The sequence below is a fragment of the Euprymna scolopes genome, chromosome 18 (assembly GCF_053919585.1).
Source record: "Euprymna scolopes isolate OS-2025 chromosome 18, ASM5391958v1, whole genome shotgun sequence".
Classification (NCBI taxonomy): Eukaryota; Metazoa; Mollusca; class Cephalopoda; order Sepiida; family Sepiolidae; genus Euprymna; species Euprymna scolopes.
Window position 1 is genome coordinate 64,629,046 of NC_136499.1, and position 22,453 is coordinate 64,651,498.

General features: G+C 32.1%; 1 protein-coding gene across 5 annotated transcripts in view; it reads right to left on the reverse strand.

Annotated features, from left to right (window-relative positions):
* Positions 1-22,453, reverse strand: part of LOC145297644 (uncharacterized) — a 48,763-nt gene that overhangs the window by 17,973 nt on the left and 8,337 nt on the right. For 4 of the 5 annotated variants that reach the window (XM_080143758.1, XM_080143759.1, XM_080143756.1 and 1 more), the window contains exon 2: positions 6,846-7,032. In XM_080143758.1, the coding sequence (XP_079999884.1) occupies positions 6,846-7,018 (173 nt within the window). In that variant the 5' untranslated portion in view covers positions 7,019-7,032. Of the gene's footprint in view, positions 1-6,845; positions 7,033-11,334; positions 11,439-22,453 lie in introns of those variants that run through there. The other variant, XM_080143755.1, reaches the window with a different exon arrangement.

The window sequence follows — 22,453 nt, forward strand, 5'->3', positions numbered from 1 at the left end:
AAGCGGAGATGAAGATGGAACAATATATTTTTTTAGTGACGCACGTGTTGGGGTATCTTCTCCAACACGAGGAGTCGCAACTTTTTTTTGTTAGTTATATGCACACACAAAGCTCGCAATAAAAGGGGCGGAGTGGAATAGTTGGATTAACATGCATATACTTTGAGTAGAGAAACTGGGTAACATCTTTGAAAACATTTCACAAGTTTGATTTGACAATTTAGCAAACCAAATTATGTTATATACTTTCTTATTAAATGATTAAATTCATTTCTTTAAAATCATTCATAGAAAAAGACTTAGTGTTTTTTTTTTCATTTTGTTAATGGTATTAATCCAAGCATTTGACCCCCCCTCGTAGAGAGAGAGAGAAAGGTATATATTCGATGTTGTTGATGATTGCTGTAAAGTCGGAATGAATGTGGGTTGCATGGTCAGTGCAAATACTGAATCGAGAAACTTTGTTATATCTTTGAAAAGATTATTTCACAAGTTTAATTTGAAACTTTAGAAAACTAAATAATATTATATAATTCGATATCGAATGATTAAAATCATTTTTTGTTAAAACAACTTATTCTGAGGAAAGAACTTAGTTATTTTTTATTTTTTCTATTTTGTTGATGGTATTAACCCAAGGGGTCGACTCCTCGTCACATAGAAGACAAACATCATAGATAATGGGAGTGAAAATCACACATGTAATCAAAGAAGGAAAAGGAAAAAAAAAAGTTCGGCTTATCAAAATACACACAGTAAAACGCCGGGATACGGCACTAAAAATTAGTAACGGAATAAAGTACAGAATATAATACACAGGTACATAATCAAATAACATTAATAACACCGTAAGGCGGGGGAAATACCGCAACCAGGGTCCGGAAAACATCGTATTCCATATCGTAACCTGAAAAAGCGTATCCTAAGGCCACTGTATCCCGTGGTTCTACTGTATGGTATTAATTTGCACGTAAGGACAGTGACAACTTTGAAAAGGACAAATGGGAAAACAGGTGAGTTTTTTTGGCGGGGGGGGGCAGCTGAGACAGCTAAGGAGAGAACGGACGGTGATGATTAAAATTGAAGTCAGGAGTTGGCAAGAATATATATTATTATTCATTTTTATTTTTTTTTTATTTTTAATCTTACTTTCCTTCAATTATTAAAAGTAAGACTACGTTAATGTTCCAATATAATCGAAATAGACGTGTTCCAAGGTTAACAAATAAAGTGAGACATGTATCTGTATTGTATAAATAATTGCAACTTACATTTTGTTGGAAATGTTCCGAGAGCCTACGTGTGCAGCCAAAAAGAGGGCTATGAAGATAACTGCAACCGGGCTTGTGCCAAAATGGTAACAGCTTGGACTGCAGCTTATTAGCTTCTGCCCAGCATTTTGTTGGACATTTAAAAGTCTATCGGATTATTGATTAAAATAAGAGACGCCTATAACTAAATAAACTATGGTTATGGTGCCAACTTTCCACCAAACATAAGCCAGTAACGACAAAACAAATACAAACGAAAAATGATTTCTTTACTTGATGTAATTAATGCACTAATAATTAACTCTTAATAACCTGGCAACGCCGGGTACTTCAGCTAATTATGAATAAGAATATTCAAGACAAGACTCTAGAGTCTTGTCTTGAATATTCTTATTCATAACTATCTTGAAGTACCCGGCGTTTGTCTTGAATATTCTTATTCATAACTAGCTGAAGTACCCGGCGTTGCCAGGTTGTATTTGATATAGTTGAATATTCTGTCCTCATAGATAAGTACGTGATTTCCGGCAAAAAAATAATTGTCAAAAAATATCTGTAAGAAATTAAAAAAGAAAAGTTTTATTTTCTAAGCCTGTAAAAAAATATTTTGATTCCACCTGTCCTCAAATACGTCGAATTATATTTAAAACAATGCAGATATTTGCATTTATTAATACAAAGACATGATGACAAAAGTTTTAAAAAATGCCTTACTACCATCAGCTAGAATCGAAACCAAAGCATTTTGCGTTCCAGCTGTGTTCTCAACCTATGTTGGTATCGAGACAAAGATAATTAAATCCAAAGAAGAACTGTTGAAGTCTTGAAGAAATTAATTTATGCGCGCATGCGCAGAAAGAACTATAAGCATGTCAGCCAGTAGAACATTCCGCATTTCAACATGCCGATATGTACGCGTTATTCCTCAATCCAAACAAAGATTTTATGCGTTATAAACCATCCTTGGTGCATAAGTACTATTTCCTATTAATTGCAGTGCTATGTGACCAGTAGTTTAAGAGCTTGCCTGTTAAATATTTACACACACACACACACACACACACACACACACACACACACACACACACACACACATATGTCTACTATTTTATTTATATAGATTAGTTACGAAAAATTCTATTTTTATGAAAATGAACGTCTAATCAGTTATAATTGTCGTATAATTATTTGAACGCAGTAAATGTTTCAGGAAAATTTTCTAAAAAAAAAAAAATAAATAAAAAACAGAATCACGAACGCGAATGCTAAAATTTGCAAGGAAATTTTATCAGATAAATACAAAATAATAAAAACGCAAGCATTGGAAAGATTTACATTTTTTGTTTGAATTTAATCTTTGTTCATCTAATCGATAAATGAATAACACACACACACACACACACACACACACACACACACACACACACACACACACACACACACACATATGTGTGTTTTCGTATATGTAATGTAATGCCCGAAATTCTTATTTATGAAATAAATAAATGAATAAATAAATTGCACGCATTCGGAAACGTTAGAATTTTTGTATGAAATGAATATGCCCTTATCTAATCGATTAAAGAATAAAGAAAATATATAGATATGTATTTGTATATTTGAGTTAACGTCCAAAATTCTTATGCCTGTGTAAATAAAGGAAAAACAACGTCTGAAATTCTTAGTACTTTATTAAAAATAAAAGAAAACGCACAAATTCGGAAAGGTAAGAATTTTTGATACCTGTACAATGTACGAACTATGCTGAAATAATCACATTATTTAGAAAGATATTCTTAACATTGGGAGGGGGCTTGGTAACTATTCTGTTTAGTTTCACCTAATAATTTAATAAAAAAAAAAGGTACCATAAAAGTGTAATTTAACTTTAAAAACCTATCTGAAATGTTACATGTTAATTCAGGGGAGATAACTTAGATATAATCTAAAGAGATAAGTCAAAGACAACAAGGTTAATAGTAAAATATTTCTATTCATTAAAAAAAAATAATTTAATTCAGTAAAACGACATGGCTTTTTTTTTTACAAAAAATTTGTTAACCAATGTTTTAAATGTATTTAAGATTAATAATAATATATTTAAAGCATGTAATTGTTTTTTAATTCTACGACGAAAACATTTTTTTATAATCACTATTCAAAAATGTGTATAAGCTTCCAGAAGCTAATATGAAATAAACACCTTTTCTAAATTCAATTATGTTCGTTTGTAACCTAACAAAAACAATCAGTTGTCAAGAAATTTGCTCGAGAAAGTTGAAAGCTAAAAATGTTGTTTTGCATTGCTTTGGGTTAATCTTAAACCATTAGAGTAAAAAGAAAAAACAAAAAAAAAAACAGCAATTACGTTATTTGCTGATATTTATTGACCGCTATTCTTTTATACATTTCGCTATCTCCAGTTAGATCAGATTGCGCACTGATATGAGCATTTTTATGACAGTTTTCTGAACCTTATTACTTCCGTGATGGCTCATGACAAATTGGAAGGAGAGGTTTTGTTTGTGCCACCATCACTAGAAGATTACCAATACAGCGTCAACGGACTCACTTTATCCAGTTTTTTCACCAGAGTACCCCTCCTTCCTAGATATATTGTCTTCATCCCGATTGAGGAAATCCATCTACCCCCCTGCATGGTAACCCTTCAGAATATCAAAAGGAGGCTAACAGGTGTCACACCTCGTGCAAAGGTGATCTTGAACAAGGCAGAGCGTAAGTTCCCTAAGGTATTACACATACTCGCATACCTAAATATATACAGCGCCTAATATTTCCAAATAGTCACCCATTTGGTAGTGGCCACGTTCAACATTGCTTAACTTTAGTGATGTAATAGAAACCAGTGCATTAATGTGAGTATGCCAATTAATTGCTGATTATTTTGGCACCTCTTAATTGTGGGTGGAGACTCTTTGTTTCTACATTTGCTATTTTATGATCGCAGATCTTTTTCAGATCTATGAGTTCTTTTCAGATCAGCCATGTTGGATCAAGTATCTTTTTCATTGACTTTCCTTTGTGTAGATTCCATTGTTGCTTAATCGAGGTAAATGCACGCTAAAACTCTTGGAGACTGTATTACCAATAGGTATGTTGTTTGTTGTTTATCTTGTTTTATGGCATATCAACCTTTTTAGGTTGACGTCAATAATAATTTTAAACATTTAACAGATTTGGTCTTGTATATATTCACAAATCAATTTTTTTTTTTATAATGGAAATTGCTCCAGATAAAGCATTAAACCACCTGATGTAAGGAGATAAAAAATACCTCAAGGTCAAAACTAGCCAACAATAAGTTTTTGATATATAGATTCCGACTCAGAAAGCAGCAATTCTTTCCCCCTTTTCAGAAGCATCACTCGTGGAATATGAGGATTAAAGGATAAGTATGGGAAGTTAAAGTTTAAACCTAAGATTCATTTTTTACTCGCCTGAATTTCTTTTATGTGTGTGTATTTCATAAGTAAACAACCTTCAATTGATTATGTTTTTTTAATCCAGAAAACAGTTTGGTGTATTGGACTTCTAGGTATTAGATTTTGAGATATAAAACCACTGCCATAAAAAAGACATGATTTCCATTCTAATGTCATTAAATATTTTCATAGTACCAACATTGTAGTATTTTTGTTGCATGGAGGCAAAATTTATACTCTCTGTGTATTAAAGCTGACAAGTTGCACTTAAGGAGGTTGTAATGTTATGTGGCATTAATAAGCTGCTATTAACAATCAGTGTTCCTTTTTTTTTTAACTCACCAGATTGCCCACCGCTGTATTATTGACAGAAACAGCTGGAGTCATATTGTACACATTACAGGATATGACGTCATGAACAGGAAGTCTAAAGTGACACCTATTGAAGAAGAAACCAACATATTTCTCTTTGGTTGGCGATCTGAATGGATTCGGATGTGCTTTTCGAACCTGAATGGATAGTGACGTCTCTCTGTAGTAGTAGTAGTAGCAGTGGCAGTGTTGTAGTAGAAGTTTCTTTGTATTTCTTTTGAATCTTTAGTAGACTAACAATTAAAAAGAAACACTAGCAACTTTTTTTTTCTTAATCTATGGCATCGTGTTCTTTTGTGGCTTGATTTCAACACATAATTGACAGTTATACATTCTGTAAGCTTCTCCTCAGAGGCATGGATATAAAGGTTTCAAAATCACGTCTGAATCCAATCAGATCGCCAGCCAAAGAAAAAAATGTTGCTTTCTTTTTCGTTATGTGTCACTTAGGACTTCTTGTCCATAACGTCATATCCTAACACATAACTTTAATTCTAATCTAATCCTGTTGCGATATTTTGGATATAAGAGAGTATGATCACTGAAAGTTGGAAGGTTCTACTTATTGACACTCGCAATAGAAACTGACCAATTAAATGGAACCACGTTCTGCTAGGAACCAATCAGAAACTAGAATTACTCCATAAAATATTGAATTGTTTCGTATTCCGGCACATAATTTTTCCATGTCAACATGAGAAAGATCTTTTGCTCTTTGCCTGCAAAATATTAAAATCCAAAACATATACAGAACAGCTACCCACAGAAAATTCTTCATTTCCAGGACTTGAAACAGAATAGTTACCATCAGAAACTCTTCTGAAATTAAACATGGCTTACAATTCAAAAGGTAAAAAATGTGTTTTAAAGACTATACAAATTATCTGTAAATGCTTCCACCTGTTTCAGACAGCCTAGTCTCCACAGTGCAGTCTTGTAAGCCACAAGCAACATTTAAGCATCGAATGACTTAAAGGAGTGTTAAACAGAATCATTGAATAGTATTGACATTTATGGTTACATGAAATGGTGTAAAGTTACAGTTGATTGATTCTTTTGGCCATTCCAAACAGGTGACCGGTTACATTATTAACAGAAACAGTTGGAGTTTTGCTGACATGTTGTAGATAGTCAGCTCAATGAATTGTGACGTCTCTTTATTTCTTTTTTTTTGTGCTGATTTTTAACAGAGCTTTGAAATAGACATTAAACTCTTTTCAGCTCGACTGCCAAAGAAAAAGATTTTTCTATTTTCTTCAATATAAGTATCTTTGGACGGCTTTTTAGTTCTCTCCCACTACAAGAACTTAGAGACCAGGGTTGGAAACTGGGGCTGAGAAGTCAGCGTCCCTGAAGAGGGGAAATCTGACCTGCGTTGGCATTCCCCGATAAGGGCGTTTCAGGTGATTAGCAATAAACTAACCTCTTTTCAAAGAGAGAAGGCAAAGTCTGGGAACTGCACAGAACTAAACTCCCTCCAAAAAATCAACAGGGTCCGAATCATTACAGGAATTCTCTAATCTCTGTTGATTTGGTGGTGGTGGGGGGGGGAGGTCGAAGATAAAAATCCTAGCAGAGGTATCTTTGAACTTCCTAAATCATACTGAGCAATGGGAGAATGCATTCTTCTACTTTTGAAAAAAAAATAGAAAATTCAACTCACAAGTGAATTTAGAAAATTGAATTCCGACTCTTCTCTTACTTTTAAAGCATTAGCTAATCTAACTAACAGAGCTATTAATATAAAGACAAAACGTACCGTTTTATGAGGAACAATAGACATTCTAGTTTTTCAAATATTTGCTGCTTTTCGGCTTCACTCTTCTTCAGTTTCTTTTGTAGTTGGTCGACCGTCTTGGAAAGATTGTCCACTGACTCTGTATCTCCATTAAGTATTTGGGATTCTTTGGTCCTGTCTTCTGTCTGCATCATTCATTATCTTTAACCTGGAGATTCAAATGACAAAATGATTAATTAGTTCTGGTGCATCTATTTCATGGCACATTAATATTCATATAATTATGACTTGATAATTTGCCAAGGAATTCAACTTGGTCTGTCTGTGACATGAGGACGTTTCTTGAAGGGCTGTTTCCTCATAGGCATAGCATCATCAGTTCCCCTGTTGTAAACAATGCACACATCCTCTTAAGTCAAGGAGGTGATTCTGTCTTCAGTTTTGACTGGTGGCTTTATTAGGATATTTCGATTGTTTGACAGTTTTATGATATTATTAACTGGCATAATTTTCAGTGTTATTAATTCTTTCCAGAGAATTATTTATCTGGGCTGCTTGTAAAGAGGATCGAACAAAACAATTTTTTTTTTATAAAAGTATAATTCTATTTTTATATTTTAGCGTTCAAAGAAGCACATAATTCGAAAATCAGATAAGCTAGTTCTTGGACAGTGTTAAACAAGATCAGAATTCTAACTGTGAAAATAAATCTCTCATGGTGATATATATATATATATATATATATATATATATATATATATATATATATATATATATATATATATATATATGAGAGAGAGAGAGAGAGCGAGAGAGAGAGAGAGAGAGAGAGAGTGACATAATATGTATCAACAAGAAAAAGAGAAATATTGTTTTTAGATTCATGGTGTTGGCTAAATAGATTAGACTTTTTGGCAGTGTCGAACAAGATCAAAATTCCCACTTTTTAAAAATTGTTTTTAGATTCCTGATGTCGGCCAAATAGGTTTTACCTTTTGTCTCATGCAATGCAACCATCAAACTAAATTCTAAAAATATCTGTTAAACCATATTTGGATCAAATTTGATTAATGACAAAATCTGAATTCACCATATTTTAATAACACCTTTTTTAAAAATTTAACTCACTTTTCCGTAAGTACAGAGAAAAGTCTAGCATAAGACTTTAAATGTAGCTTCAAAATAGCTGTTATTATTGTGCTAACAAGGGCATGGCTAGAAAGGACTAATAGTAGGGGTCCAAACTTCCATAGTAAAATTTTTACAAAATATGTTTTATTTCGTTTTAATAAATTTACATTTCGTTTTTTTTTCTTATAATTAGGGCAACTTAAAATTGCAATTAATGCTCATTAAATGTTCTTATAACATGAAATTTAAATATTTTGATAGATTTATGAAATTTTTGTTATATTTGTCAAATTACTTTGTCAAATTATATTTGTCAAATTACTTTGTCAAATTATATTTGTCAAATTACTTTGTCAAATTACTCAACCTGATTAATAAATGCAATTTTTGGTTTACTCTAATTATAATTTTTCATGTTTAATATTTTTTGTTAAGCCATATTCTGGCTGTAATTAAATATTTATAGATGTATGAAGCAAAACGAAAAATGAATAAAACGAAATTTTGTTTCATTTTCGTACAAAAAATGAAAATAAATTAGTAAATATTTTGAATGAAACGGAACGAAATGAAAAAAATCCAATCTTGCAAAATTTCCCTATGAATAGGTACACTTTGAGGTGTAATTGTGAAATGGCAGGCAAATATCGATTAGCAAGCAGTAAATAATTCCCCTATTAGAGGACAAATTATTCATGACAAGACAAATGCTTGCCTGTCTATCTCTGATTGCCCTACTGGCGCTTTAAATTAGGGAAAACATTTTGGTTGACTTCTCCAAGGGCGAGGTAGTCCAAAAGCACTAAATGCATGGCTGGCTATGCCCTTGAGTGCTACACACTAACAAAGGTCGTATACGCACAATATCTTCTGAATTTGCGCACACATGTTCACATTGATAGAAAAGAAACGTATGGACATAACACTCGTTCCTGCTTTCACCCTGTGAGCATTCAATAAACAAAGGAACTTTGGAAATTTTCTAATAAACAATTTAATCACTCAAAATATCTTTCACATTGCTGTAAATTTGTAAATATACAAATACGTTTTTATTCATTAACCATGTGCTGTTTGCTTTGGCATAGTTAGCACTTGCTAAATGGTGACCTATTCCCTTTAATTCATAACATGCAATTTTTGTTCATTTTTCACATTCACCATTAATTGTGATGTTTTTAATTGTCAGTATGGGTGTAGGTACTAGTGATAGGACGATTCCAATATTTTTTCTGATTCCGATACAATTACTGATTCTCTAGTAAATTGCCAATTCCGATTCTTTTGAAATTTTGAAGGTCGGATTACTGTAAAAAGTAATGTAATATGGGCGTATCTTTTCACAAACGTAAAAATACACTTATGGAGATTGGTCTATAAGTTTTTGTTGTACTGATAGTTTTAAATAAATTAATAATTTTAAATCAATTAATAATTATAAATCAATTAATAGTTTTAAATCAATTAATAGTTTTAAATCAATTAATAATTTTAAATCAATTAATAATTTTAAATCAATTAATAATTATAAATCAATTAATAATTTTAAATCACTTAATAATTTTAAATCAATTAATAGTTTTAAATCAATTATAATTTTAAATCAATTAATAATTTTAAATCAATTAATAGTTTTAAATCAATCAATAGTTTTAAATCAATTAATAATTTTAAATCAATTAATAATTATCATTTCCTTAAAATAAAACGTTTTTGGCATCAGAAAATGAGCACATATTTTTCCAATTCTGATAGATAAAAAAGTTTCGATTCCGATTAATCGTCCCAATGCTAGTAGGTACATTACGAAGATCAGACTATTGTTTTGTTTTTTTATTATTTTTTAAATGTTTTTTATGGAAATCACTCCAGACAACGTATGAAGCCACTTGATGGTAGCTAAAACATATTACTTCAAGGTCAAAAACTAGCCAACTATAAGTGAAAACAGCAATTCTTCCTCCTTTAACAGAAACATTATTCATGGAATGTGAGAACTAAAGGACAAAATAAGAGAAGTGAGAGTGACAAGGTTATATCCTATCCAAACCACAAATGGCTGCATTACTCATTCCTTAAGGAAAACTTATTGATTTGATTGTTTTACAGTATATCAACTGTTGATGGACCAAATCAATACCTATTAGTTACGGTAATTGTTTTGTATACTATAGGTTGAACACAAGAAAGTGTAACTAAAATGCCAATGAAGTCAAACATAACTAAGATGAGAGGTGGAGCATATTAAGAGGACTTCAATGGAGCTGATACTACTCTGGTAAGGACGAGATATATAACATCAATATGATAACCTAACTCCACCCCCACGTCCTGTAGTGGCACCAACACTACTTAGTACGACAGGAAGTGACCATCCAATGTTTGAAAAGATGGAAAGACTGAGTGAGCCCAGGTAGCGTTATATAGACGTCAACTGAACAACATAACAGAAAGTACAGGATTTTTTAGGAGACTAACTCTTATTCAACTTCCAGGGAATATCACTGGACTTTATTAGTTGAAAACCATTGGTAAACGGCTGATGCGAAAACACCAAAAAGTTACAATAATAATGGAATGGAGAATATTCGAGATTTAGTTAACTTGACGAGTTGGCATAATGGGAAAAGTGCTTGCTGTTTGGGTCAGGAGATTTGGGTTCAATCCGCAACTGAGTTGTACCAAAGACTTAAAAAAATGGTACTTATAATGAGAGGATCAAGGGCAAGTGGAGTAATCCTGGGAATGAAGTGGGTCCTTCCCCTAGCAACTAATGAAAATGGAGTCTTCAGGTTGCCGTCAACTATAACCAGCTATTTAGCTTTTAGTCACTCTAACTTCAGATGATGATAATAATAATAATAATAATAATATAATAATAATAATAATAACAATAATAATAATAATAATAATAATAATAGTAATAGTAATAATAATAATAATAATAATAATGATAGTAATAATAATAATAATAATAATAATAGTAATAATAATAATAATAATAATAATAATAATAATTGTCATGATGTATGGAAAGGCTGAGGAGTGAGAGTACCAAGTAGATCTCCACTGAAATGGTGCAGAGAATATTGGAACCTTTGGAAAACTTATTTTCACTCAAATTCCAGAGGAGAAAAACGTATGTTGCAAGATATAAATGGTAAACGGCTAGTTGTGTTAATACAGAATGATATGCAGGGGTGAAGAATGCTGAAAATTTGAAGAGACTTGTTGTCACTCGGACTCTAGGGAAACAACACTTGTTATTATTTGTGAGCAATCACTGATAATAATATATGTGAAAACTCCTAGTGAATAAAATACAGAAAATATTAAGAATCGTTAATTTTTTTTTTTTTTTAAGGAATTATCTACTTACCACAACAGATGCGAGAGAAGAAAACTAAAACTTCCGTCAGAACAGGATGTGGTTCAATCTCACAAAGAGATGGGCAAGATCACAATGGCCGCGAACAACGATGACTCATCGATTAATGTGCTCGGGCCAAACATTTGCATCTTTAATTCATTGCTTTTGATTAATTTATAATACGATCTGCAACAATAAAAACACACGGACGCACCTGCTGCCATTGCTACATATGAGAGTAGAGGTACATTTTGAGGTAAATACTGCTTGTTAGAACAGCACAGAACAGGCAAACAAACACTTTTTAGGATGTCTTTGAACAGGTGAAAATACTCACTTGGATTTAAGACCAAATCAAAATCTGTTGTTTGAAAAAGACATTTTTATTTATTAATATATTTTGATACTGTTTAGGGAGGTGGTTGTGATGAAGAGGATCACAATATGGTCTGATGACCACTCTTATTGATTTTTCATTTTCCTTAAGCCTTTTATTATTATCATCATCATCATCATCATCATCATCATCATCATCATCATCATTATTATCATTATCATTATTATTATTATCATTATTATTATTATTATTATTATTATTATTATTATGATTAACCGGACCGGTGGAAATTCCATGAAATAAAAATATTTAATCAACAAATATGTTTTGATAATTTGTACATCCATTTTTTTTGTAGACTGTTATCTTCATTTTCATAGTTGTTGTTGTTTCACCACGTTTCGGCCAACTCATCCTCTGGCCTTCTTAAGGTGATTAATTACGACGGGACAGGAATGTTGGGTCTTGTAACTCATACCCATTATTTACTACCTTCCATAGTTGTTATTTTACCATTTTTTGGCCAACTAATCCTCTCGTCTGTTTGGGTAGGATTGACACCGCTGTCTTCAGACAATGCTCATGTGGAGATTCAACGCCTTTATCCATTGCACCACAACCCAGAAGGGCAATCAGTGTTGAATTTTATGGTCTTATAAATCCAATTTTGTGTTCTTATCAGGTCTTTCATTGTTGGGTCTGTACTGAATATTACTATTTATGGTAATAATACCTTCAATGCGGGGCAGCGGATAGGGACGTTGAATCTCTATGGTTCCAGATGAGCATTGTCTGATGATAGCAGTTTCAATCTTACCCAAATCCGGCCAGAGAATTAGTTGGCCAGAAATTGGTTAGGCAGCAACTATGGCAGGCAGAAATTACTGGGTATAAGTTACAAAATTCAACATTTCTATTCTGAAGAAGGTCAGAGTCGGGCGAAATGTGATGAAACAACTATGAAGATGATGATAACAGTCCGTTAAATAAATAAATGCACAAATGATGAAGCTTCATCTCAAAAGATTAAAAATGTAAATAAATAAATGCACAAATGATGAAGCTTCATCTCAAAAGATTAAAAATGTAAATAAATAAATGCACAAATGATGAAGCTTCATCTCAAAAGATTAAAAATGTAAATAAATAAATGCACAAATGATGAAGCTTCATCTCAAAAGATTAAAAATGTAAATAAATAAATGCACAAATGATGAAGCTTCATCTCAAAAGATTAAAAATGCAAATAAATAAATGCACAAATGATGAAGCTTCATCTCAAAAGATTAAAAATGTAAATAAATAAATCAATAAATAAATAAAAAAAATAATGTTTTGATAAAGTTGATATATTTCTAGCGGGAAAATTTAGTTTTTTGAACAGAAAAAGCAAAAACAGTAAGATGCAGCAAATATAAGTTAATTAACATTTCTATATAATAATGTCCATTGTATTTTAAATATAGAATTGACACAAATGAAAATAATAATAAGTACTAATAAATGCTCAGAAAGTAATATTATGCTACATAGTTCAATACAAATAATAAAATTACATTTTCTGCAAAGCGATGCTGGACTGAAAGAATAAGTTAAAGAGTGTCTCTTAAAACGTGGTTTTATTATTTGTATTGAACTATATGTCACAATATTACCTGGCAGAAATGTTTTTTCCCTGTTTCTTTTGAATGGTCCTTTTATATTTAATGTTTCGCCGATTTCGCTTCATATTGACATTACTACGAGTTTCTTGCTCACAACAATACTCATATAATGATTATAATTGCAGTCTCAGTTCTCTTTGCTCGTTTTATTTCTGTTGCAGTTTTGTTGTGGCAGGTTAGTGTTCATAGCTTATGTGGGTTGGCTGCCGCATTTGAGGATTTTCTTTAAAATTTCAGTTGTTTTTATCATTGTCATTCGCTGCAGAGTCTGACTCTTCCCTTTGATTCCAATTTCTACTAGTCTTTTATTTATTCGTGTCTGAAATTTCTACTAGTCTTTTTTTTTATTATTTGTGTACGAAATTTCAAGTCTCTAGATAAAAAAAAATCGTTGAGTATATAGGTTGAGAAGTGTTCACACACACACACACACACACACACACACACACACACACACACACACACACACACATCCTCACTTTTATAGATATATAGATAAGAGAAAACCCTAAGAGTAGAAGGTGTTTCTCGCAAGGCCCCTTGTATTTGTATGTAAATAAAACATATGATGTTGACCGCTGAAAATTTGAAATCATAACAATTCAGAAGAAATGCGCTACTAATACTAATGAGCAATCCTTCTTTAATGGGGCACTTTCCACATATAATATACTAAATCAACGAAAAGCAAACAGACGTAAACTGAAGAAGTACCAAGTTAGTATGTGTGTGTGTGTGTGTGTGTGTGTGTGTGTGTGTGTGTGTGTGTGTGTGTGTGTGTGTGTGTGTGTGTGTGTGTGTGTGCGTGTTTTAATTTTTTTTTTTAAGTAAAAAAGGTACTGAACTTTTTCCTGCCTTTTCACCGCGTGTCAAATTATTAACGAGATAACATTTTTTTTACCAGTTTCAGAAACTTACCGGAACTTTCGTATCAAAAGCTTCGGAAACGTTGGTAATGCTGAGCTGCGCCTACTGTGAAATTTTTGTACTGTTCTGCGTAATGTAAACAACTTGACATCGTAATTGCTGAATCCACAGTATTTGACGTGTCAAATTATTAACAAGGCAGTTTGTTTCGTCAATAAAGTGGGTCGTAAAGGTAGTTTGAGTAGTTCTGAAAAGAGTGCTATTACAGAATAGCTAACAAAAGGTAAAACTACCTTCGAAATATCGAAAATGATAGGAAGATACCATTGAACTTTGAAGAACTTTGTCAAGCACCCTACAAAGGTACGTAAGAGAGCTAATAAAGGTAAATCTAGAGGTGTTTCCCGCCGTTCTCTACTCCAAATTAAAGTTGTTAAGAACTCTGGGCAGACAAGTTGAGAAGTCTTTGACCAAGTCGGATTGAAGAATCTCTAAAAAAGTACTCAATGTCGCCTTCTGAAAGAAGTGGCAAAGTCTGTTAAGCCTGTGACAAAGCCTCCATCAAAGCAACATCACATAAAAACCGATTGAAATGGACAGAGGACAACATGAAAACGGATTTTTCCAAAGCTTTGCTCACTTGATATCCCAGATGGCTGGAGCAAGGGATGAGTTCTAGATGGACGACATCGTCATCAGCGTATAAGGCGCCAACAAAATTATAATTTGGTCTGCGATTACTGGATGTACTTTAGTTGGCCCATGGAGAGTCTCAGAAGGCGTACAAATGACGTCAAATGCTTATATAGCTTTTCTGAAGGAGCACTTGGAACCATGTCTGAAGAAGCCAAGGTTTACATTCAGAAGAACCATTATTTGTATGCAGGATAATGCTCCCTTGTATGCAGCAAACAAAAACAAAGAGTATTTGCAACAACTAGGGTTCTCTGGGCGACGTAAGATGGAGTGGCCTGCAAATTCACCAGATTTTAACCCAATTGAGAAGCTTTGGAGTATCATGAAGCGACGTCTTTATGCAAGTGGACGCCAATTTAAGAGCAAAGATGAGTTGTGGGATACTCTCCAAGAGGTATCGCGAAGAATAACTGTTGACGAAATCACAAATTTGACCAATTCTGTAGACCAACATCTTTTATAAGTCATTCATAAAAAGGATCGCATATGCCCTACTAATTATGTCAATGTAGAAATTGCTATGTAGTTATTGTGTTCTAAGGATTTTTCCTAGTTTATGTAATGTTTGAATATTATTTCAATAAACAAGTTATGGGTATATTGTGTTTTTTTTTTCTCAACCTCGTTAATAACTTGACACACTGAAATCGACAGATATTTCTATATTCTGCCATAGTTTCACTATAACAATTTTTATTTTCGGACTGTAGTAGCTGAATAGTATCGTAAGCACTTTCCCAAAGTTTCATGGATTTTTATGCACTCGTTCCTTAAATATTAAAAAAAAAATGTAAACTCGTTAATAATTTGATACGCAGTGTAGTTTAATAACAAGTTTTTAAAACTTATTAAGAGACTAGCAGGGAGACCCGATGTTGTCAGCGATTGAATGAGGATCAACGAAGGTTTCACCTTCCCATATTTTATTGTCATCGAAATCGCCCATTTTTCAATGAAATCGATTACTTGCCTGCTCTAATTAGGCTCTCATCGCGATGCACCGGGAGGAAGTTTTACATACCTCTCACAGTGACTTAGTCCTTAATACATTGTAGTCTGCATTGTAGAGAACCTACTGTTGATTTTATAAAATTCTTTTTTTATATATAATGGCTTGAATTAAAATTTAGAATGCAAAAGTCAAGTATCATGGTTCAATTGTGCTTTAAACAGAAACATTCATTTCGAACGTGCCTCCGTCATATAAAAAAAACCCTACTGCTGATTTTATGACTTTATACGCCGTGTCTCTCTATTTGTGCAGCGATAATTGCTTGAATAAAGGTTTAAATTGCAAAAGTCAAATAACATGGTTCAGTTGTGCCCTAAACAGAAACATTCATTTCGAACGCTCCCTGTCATATCAAAGAGCATATTGTTGATTTTATATGCCGGGCCTTTCTGCTTGTGTGGTAATAAAACATCTAAAATGCACTTATGAAGTTAAGCTGTATAAGGTGTTAACTTTAGTAAAAATCGCTTGTTCCTTTTTTTTTCATTGGATTTTTTTTTCAATTATCGATTCTTGTCGAATTCTTATTCCAACACAAAACCTATCCAAGAACACTGCCAGGCATATAAAGCACGTTTGGGCAAAATTAAAAAAAAAAAAAAAATCGGCCCAACCGTTTTGGCATCCATAGGGAACGAAGTCACACTGTAAAAAGTTTTTGACTTGTGATGGGGGTATGAGACGAATGGATTCGCCAATCATTTTTATAACCAACGGCTGTGCTAAACAACCAATGAAAACGTCGCAAAATTATTATAAAAATTGTCGAATTTTGGATTCAATCAGTTCGCTGTTTGCTACGTCACGGACCGCATTTAATTCTTCGCCGCCATCTTGGTTACTGATCTGAACTACGCTGCCATCTTTGTTCAACATAATATCTCAGAACTTAAGAGGTTAACTACGCCACGGACCGCATTTGATTCTTGGTCGCCATCTTGGTTACTGATCTCAACTACGCCACCATCTTTGGTCAACACAATGCCTCAAAACTTAACAGGTTATGGGCCCAGCACACTTCCACTGCACAAATAAAGTTCCATTTACATAATAGTCGGGAAGATAAGAAAACATCAGCAAAAAGTTATTAAATTTTTTCTGTTTGTTTTAGTTTAATGAGTTGTTGATAGTCATAGACATATAAAACTGTGGAGAAAGGCACTTAAGAAGATGGCGGTATATCGATTAGTAACCCATTTCACCTCAATGGTTCACTTATTCCAGGGTTTCGTAATGTAAGACTGTTTAATTTTGAATAATGTGTTTATTGTTTTTATGCTGTAAATATGTTTAGTTATTTGTTGACTGAAAAGTAGGAACTAATATGTTTTTAATTAAATCGTTTTAAAACTTTATTCCCTGAAATGAAGTATAGCATAACGTTTGCGTGTTTATGTAAATGTTGTGATAAGTATTTTTTGTGTTTCGTGAATATTAAACTTATTTAGAAAGTGTTTGATTTTATTTTTCTATAGAAACTGTAGATGCAAGACAAAAAAATCGATATATATATATATATATATATATATATATATATATATATATATATATATATATATATATGTATGTATATATATATATACTAGCAAAAGTACCCGTCGTTGACTGGGTTCAAAAACAGCCTACAGAAAATGGACTCTGTTTTATTAAAGTATGATAGGTTATGAAAAGGAAGGGTTGTAAAGAGATAACTTCGAATTTGGGGGTATCAAAACCAAAGCAAAATATGATAAAAGTAAAAATAAAATAGATAAACCCCATAATTTATTATATCATACCTGTTTACACTGAAACACTTATCACAATATATATAAAAAACCTTGTTAAACTTTGTGACATATTTCCATTCTATGGAGGTCAGGCACGAACGAACACCCTATAATTTTATTATAGCATATTTCTTCAAACTGAAACATAATTATCAAAGTATACTTACGCAGATAGATATGAAAAGTCTTTATTAAAGTTTGTGCCTATTTCCATTCTATGGAGGCCAGGCGCGAATGCAAACAGCACAATTTTATTATACCATCCCTATTTAAGTTAAAACATACTTATCAAAGTATTCTTATGTACATCTATATCAAAAACACTTGCAAACGTTTTTTTTTTTTTAATTTTTAAATTTTTTATTTCCATACTTTGTGGACCAGGCGCGAACGCAGACCCCACAATTTTAATGAACCACGATTCTGCCAGATCAAACATGCCCATTCCTGTGTCTCGATACATCTTCTATCATTATATGTAATCAGTTTTTAATCAGTTAATAGTCAACCATATAGGAGCGTATTCGTGATCACACACACACACACACACACACACACACACACACACACACACACACACACACACACACACACATTCAGCTTTATATTATAGATATAAGAGCAAATAGTTAATAAAACATGTTAAAAACACTTTGAAAAGAGTTAAAAACATATTTAATCTGAAAAGGAAACACTTGATAAGTGGATAACCCTTAATCCACTGAGTTTCGAAGAAATACTTTCTTCTCAAAGTAAGTCAAAGATCTTATTTGATAACAAAAAGTGAAGCAAAGGGAATATGGTGGAAAAAAAGGTGATTTCACGTGAATGGATAGTCTGGTGAAAGGTAAATTATCCAATATATATATATATAAGTGGTGATATATATATATATATATATATATATATATATATATATATATATATATATATATATATATCACCACTTATCAAGAACCAGAGACCACTCGAGGATAAGGGTTAAAGAGTGTACAGTAGTCAATTGGACAATATATTAATCGTCAGTAAATGAAATTCAGTAAATTTGTTCACTTTAGTGGAACGGCTCATAAATAACTCGTTTACGTTTGACTTGAAAACAACCATATTGTAGCCAGCTAGAAAGCAGGCAAACGGAAGACAGTTCAACAGGCGTGGTTCTAAGAAAGAAACTTTGTTCATGGAATCTACGTTTAGGTTTAGGCACAGATAAAGAGTGAGGGAAATTATTGATAGTATTTTCAGTTAGACAAGTGTTTCTCGTGAAAGTTTGGCGAGAGGGGGGACCATAGATTTAAGCTCAGACTTGCTATGAAAATAACGATTAAGCGGAAACAGACTCACAACATCTCTTCTGTAAGAAAGAGGTTGCAGGGAAAAGAAAAAGGCATCCCCTACTAGGCTACAAAGTCTATTTTGAACTCTATCAATGCAGTCCTTTCTAGCAGCTCCTGCCCAGATGTGGCAACAGTACTCCATACTTGGACGTACCTTGCTCTTATATAGTTAGAGATTATAAGTAGCGTCCAAAACTAAGGGACAATATTTTAAAACCTAATATCTGTTAGAAATAACAACTGTGAAAAGCTGAAATGTTAACAACTGGTAGACGTTATCATCCATATTAATATATTAAAATTTGAATAATTTGCAAAGGATAGAAAAAGAATTATAACAATTATTCATTTATTTTTCTAATAGAAATGTCCAAAAGTAAGGGACAAAATTGAGGAAAACAATGTAAACAGCCAAAAAAAACCCAATAAAAATACAATCAATGTTTAGTAAATGAGCCCTTGACAGCTGCACATCTTCGATTACAAAAACGAATCAGTTCTGGGCAATCCTCGATACTTATTTTAGACCATTCTTCTTGATGCTTCACCCACAAATCCTCCGTGTTAGTAGGATTCCTTTCCATAACTTTCACTCCTAAGGTCTTCCAAAGATTTTCTATTGAATTTAAGTCAGGATTTTGCGATGGCCAATCTATAATTTCGAAATCTTGTTCGCTAAGGTAACTCATTACTACCTTTGCTGTGTGACATGGGGCATTATCTTGCATAAAGTAGCCGTATCGAAACCTGAATTCTGTATGATTGGCACAACATGATCTTGAACAATGTTTCTATAGATCTGCGCGTTTACACGAGTTTGTAACCGGACAAGAGGCGTTGTACTTTGGCTAGAAAACATTCCAAATACCATGATGCTTCTGCCCCCAAACTTGTACACTTTGCACTTAATCTTTCACCAATAGGTCTCTTTACATTGGTTTTTTCCCATCATTTCCAAATAAATTAAACTCGCTTTCATCACTGAAAAATACTTTTGCCCAATTTTCATATGTCCAAATTAAATACCTGCTTGCAAACTCTAATCTTTTCTTCTTATTCTTCGAACTAACAAGTGGTTTCTTTCCTGGAAATCGATTAAACAGTCATATTTTTTGCAGTCGTCTAGAAACAGCCTGTCTTGACAAATTAACACATGAGGTGCTATTCATAACCCTTTTAATTTTTGTGCAAGACTTAAAACGGTCGTTTAATGACATACGCTGCATTATTCGATCTTCTCTTGCCGAAGTTTTCCAGGGTCTGCCGGTTTTAAAAGCACTAACTATTTTGCCAGTGTCATTGTAGGATTTAACAGCACTCTTGGAACGTTTCAATTTCTCTGAAATCTCTTTAATTGTGTGCTTTTCCTTGTCTAGCTTCACAATAGCTTGTCTCACAGAGTAATCAAGTTTTTGACGGTTGATGCAACGTTTACAAATGACTAAGTAAGACTTATTCTTTCGAGGAAATAATAAAAATAATTGAATATAACATACTATTTACATTGTTTTTTTCTTAATCTTGTCCCTTACTTTTGGACGTTCCTATTTTGAAAATAAACAAATAATTGTTATAATTTTTTTTCTATCCTTTACAAATGATTCAAATTTTAGGATGATAACGACTACCAGTTGTCAAAATTTCAGCTTTTCACAGCTGTTATTTCTAACAAAATTTAGGTTTTAAAATTTTGTCCCTTAGTTTTGGACGCTACTGTATATATATATACACACATATTATATAACTATGAACTACGCTGACGAGAGGTAACGACCTCGAAACAAGCGTGTACGTAGATTACTGTTTTAAAAATAATAAATAAATAAAAATGTTATATACGTCCAAACAAATTAAAAAGGGCGACTTTCTAAGTAAAATAATAAAAAAAAAATGAGCTTCGAGGCAGAGCCAATATTAACCATATGTATCGCATGAAAAAACAACAATAACAAAATCTATATATTATATTATATATATATATATATATATATATATATATATATATATATTATATTATATTATATATTTTAATTTGTATATATATATTATATATTATATATATATTATATATATATATTATATTATATTATATTATATATTGTATATATATTATATATATATTATATATTTATATATATTATATATTTATATATACATATATATATATATATATTATATATTTATATATATGAATTATGAATAACAGCAAAGTGCTCGATTATGAAGAAAAAAATTCGATATAAGAGCGTACTATTTAAAAAAAAAACACGGAAAGTCAGAAAAACATTGATAACGTCGGTTTCAAGTCCAATATAAGGTGGGCCAGTTTATGATCGAAGAATATTAGATTCTCTTCAGCCTGTTTATATTTGTTCATTCCTGGAAATAACAGATATAAACAGAGGCTGAATAGAATCCAACATTTTCGACCATAAACTTTATATCTTATTTGAAACCGACGGTATCGATGTTTTGCTGACCTTCTGTAAATTATATATATATAAACTCACACACACACACACACACACACACACACACACACACACACACACACACATATATATATCTATATATATAAAATAAAAGTGTTTCCTTTTCAGATGAAATATGTTTTTAACTCTTTTTCAAAGTGTTTTAACATGTTTTATTAACTGTTTGCTCGTATATATATATATATATATATATATATATATATATATATACACACATATATATATATATATATATATATATATATATATATATATATATACACACGAGCAAACAGTTAATAAAACATGTTAAAAACACTTTGAAATGAGTTAAAAACATATTTAATCTGAAAAGGAAACACTAGATAAGTGGATAGTCCTTAATCCGCGGAGTTTCGAAGAAATACTTTCCTTCTTATCAGAGGGTAGGAATTAGCAAAATGCGAGATCGGATTTTGCATGCAGAAGTATTTGATGAAACAACAAGTAAGTCAAAGATCTTACTTGAAAACAAAAAAAGTGAAGCAGAGGGAATACGGTGAAGAAAAAGGTGATTACACGTGAATGGATAGTCGGTGGAAGATAAATAATCCAGTGACGGTAAAATCCAAATGTATAACTTCAAGAAAGTTAATATATCTTTATTTTTATAAAGTAATAGGGTTCGTGTGTTTCTGTCTGTGTGTACAGCTCTCCATCATCAACGAAATATAAAGGAGGTAAGAGGGTAGATCTCTCCTTGTAGAGAAACATTAGAACCCATTTTAGGATGTTTCTGTTATAGGAGACATAAGAATCTATGCCTAATTTCTTTATATACTAGTCTACAAATCACCCCCATATCGAATGACTTATGCTCATTTGCATATCACATTATATTAAATCTCTTTAACTAATTACCTCGACCTTATTACATATTGGAAATATTCTAATCATTTCAACTGTACTATTTACAAAATCTATTTAACATTTAAT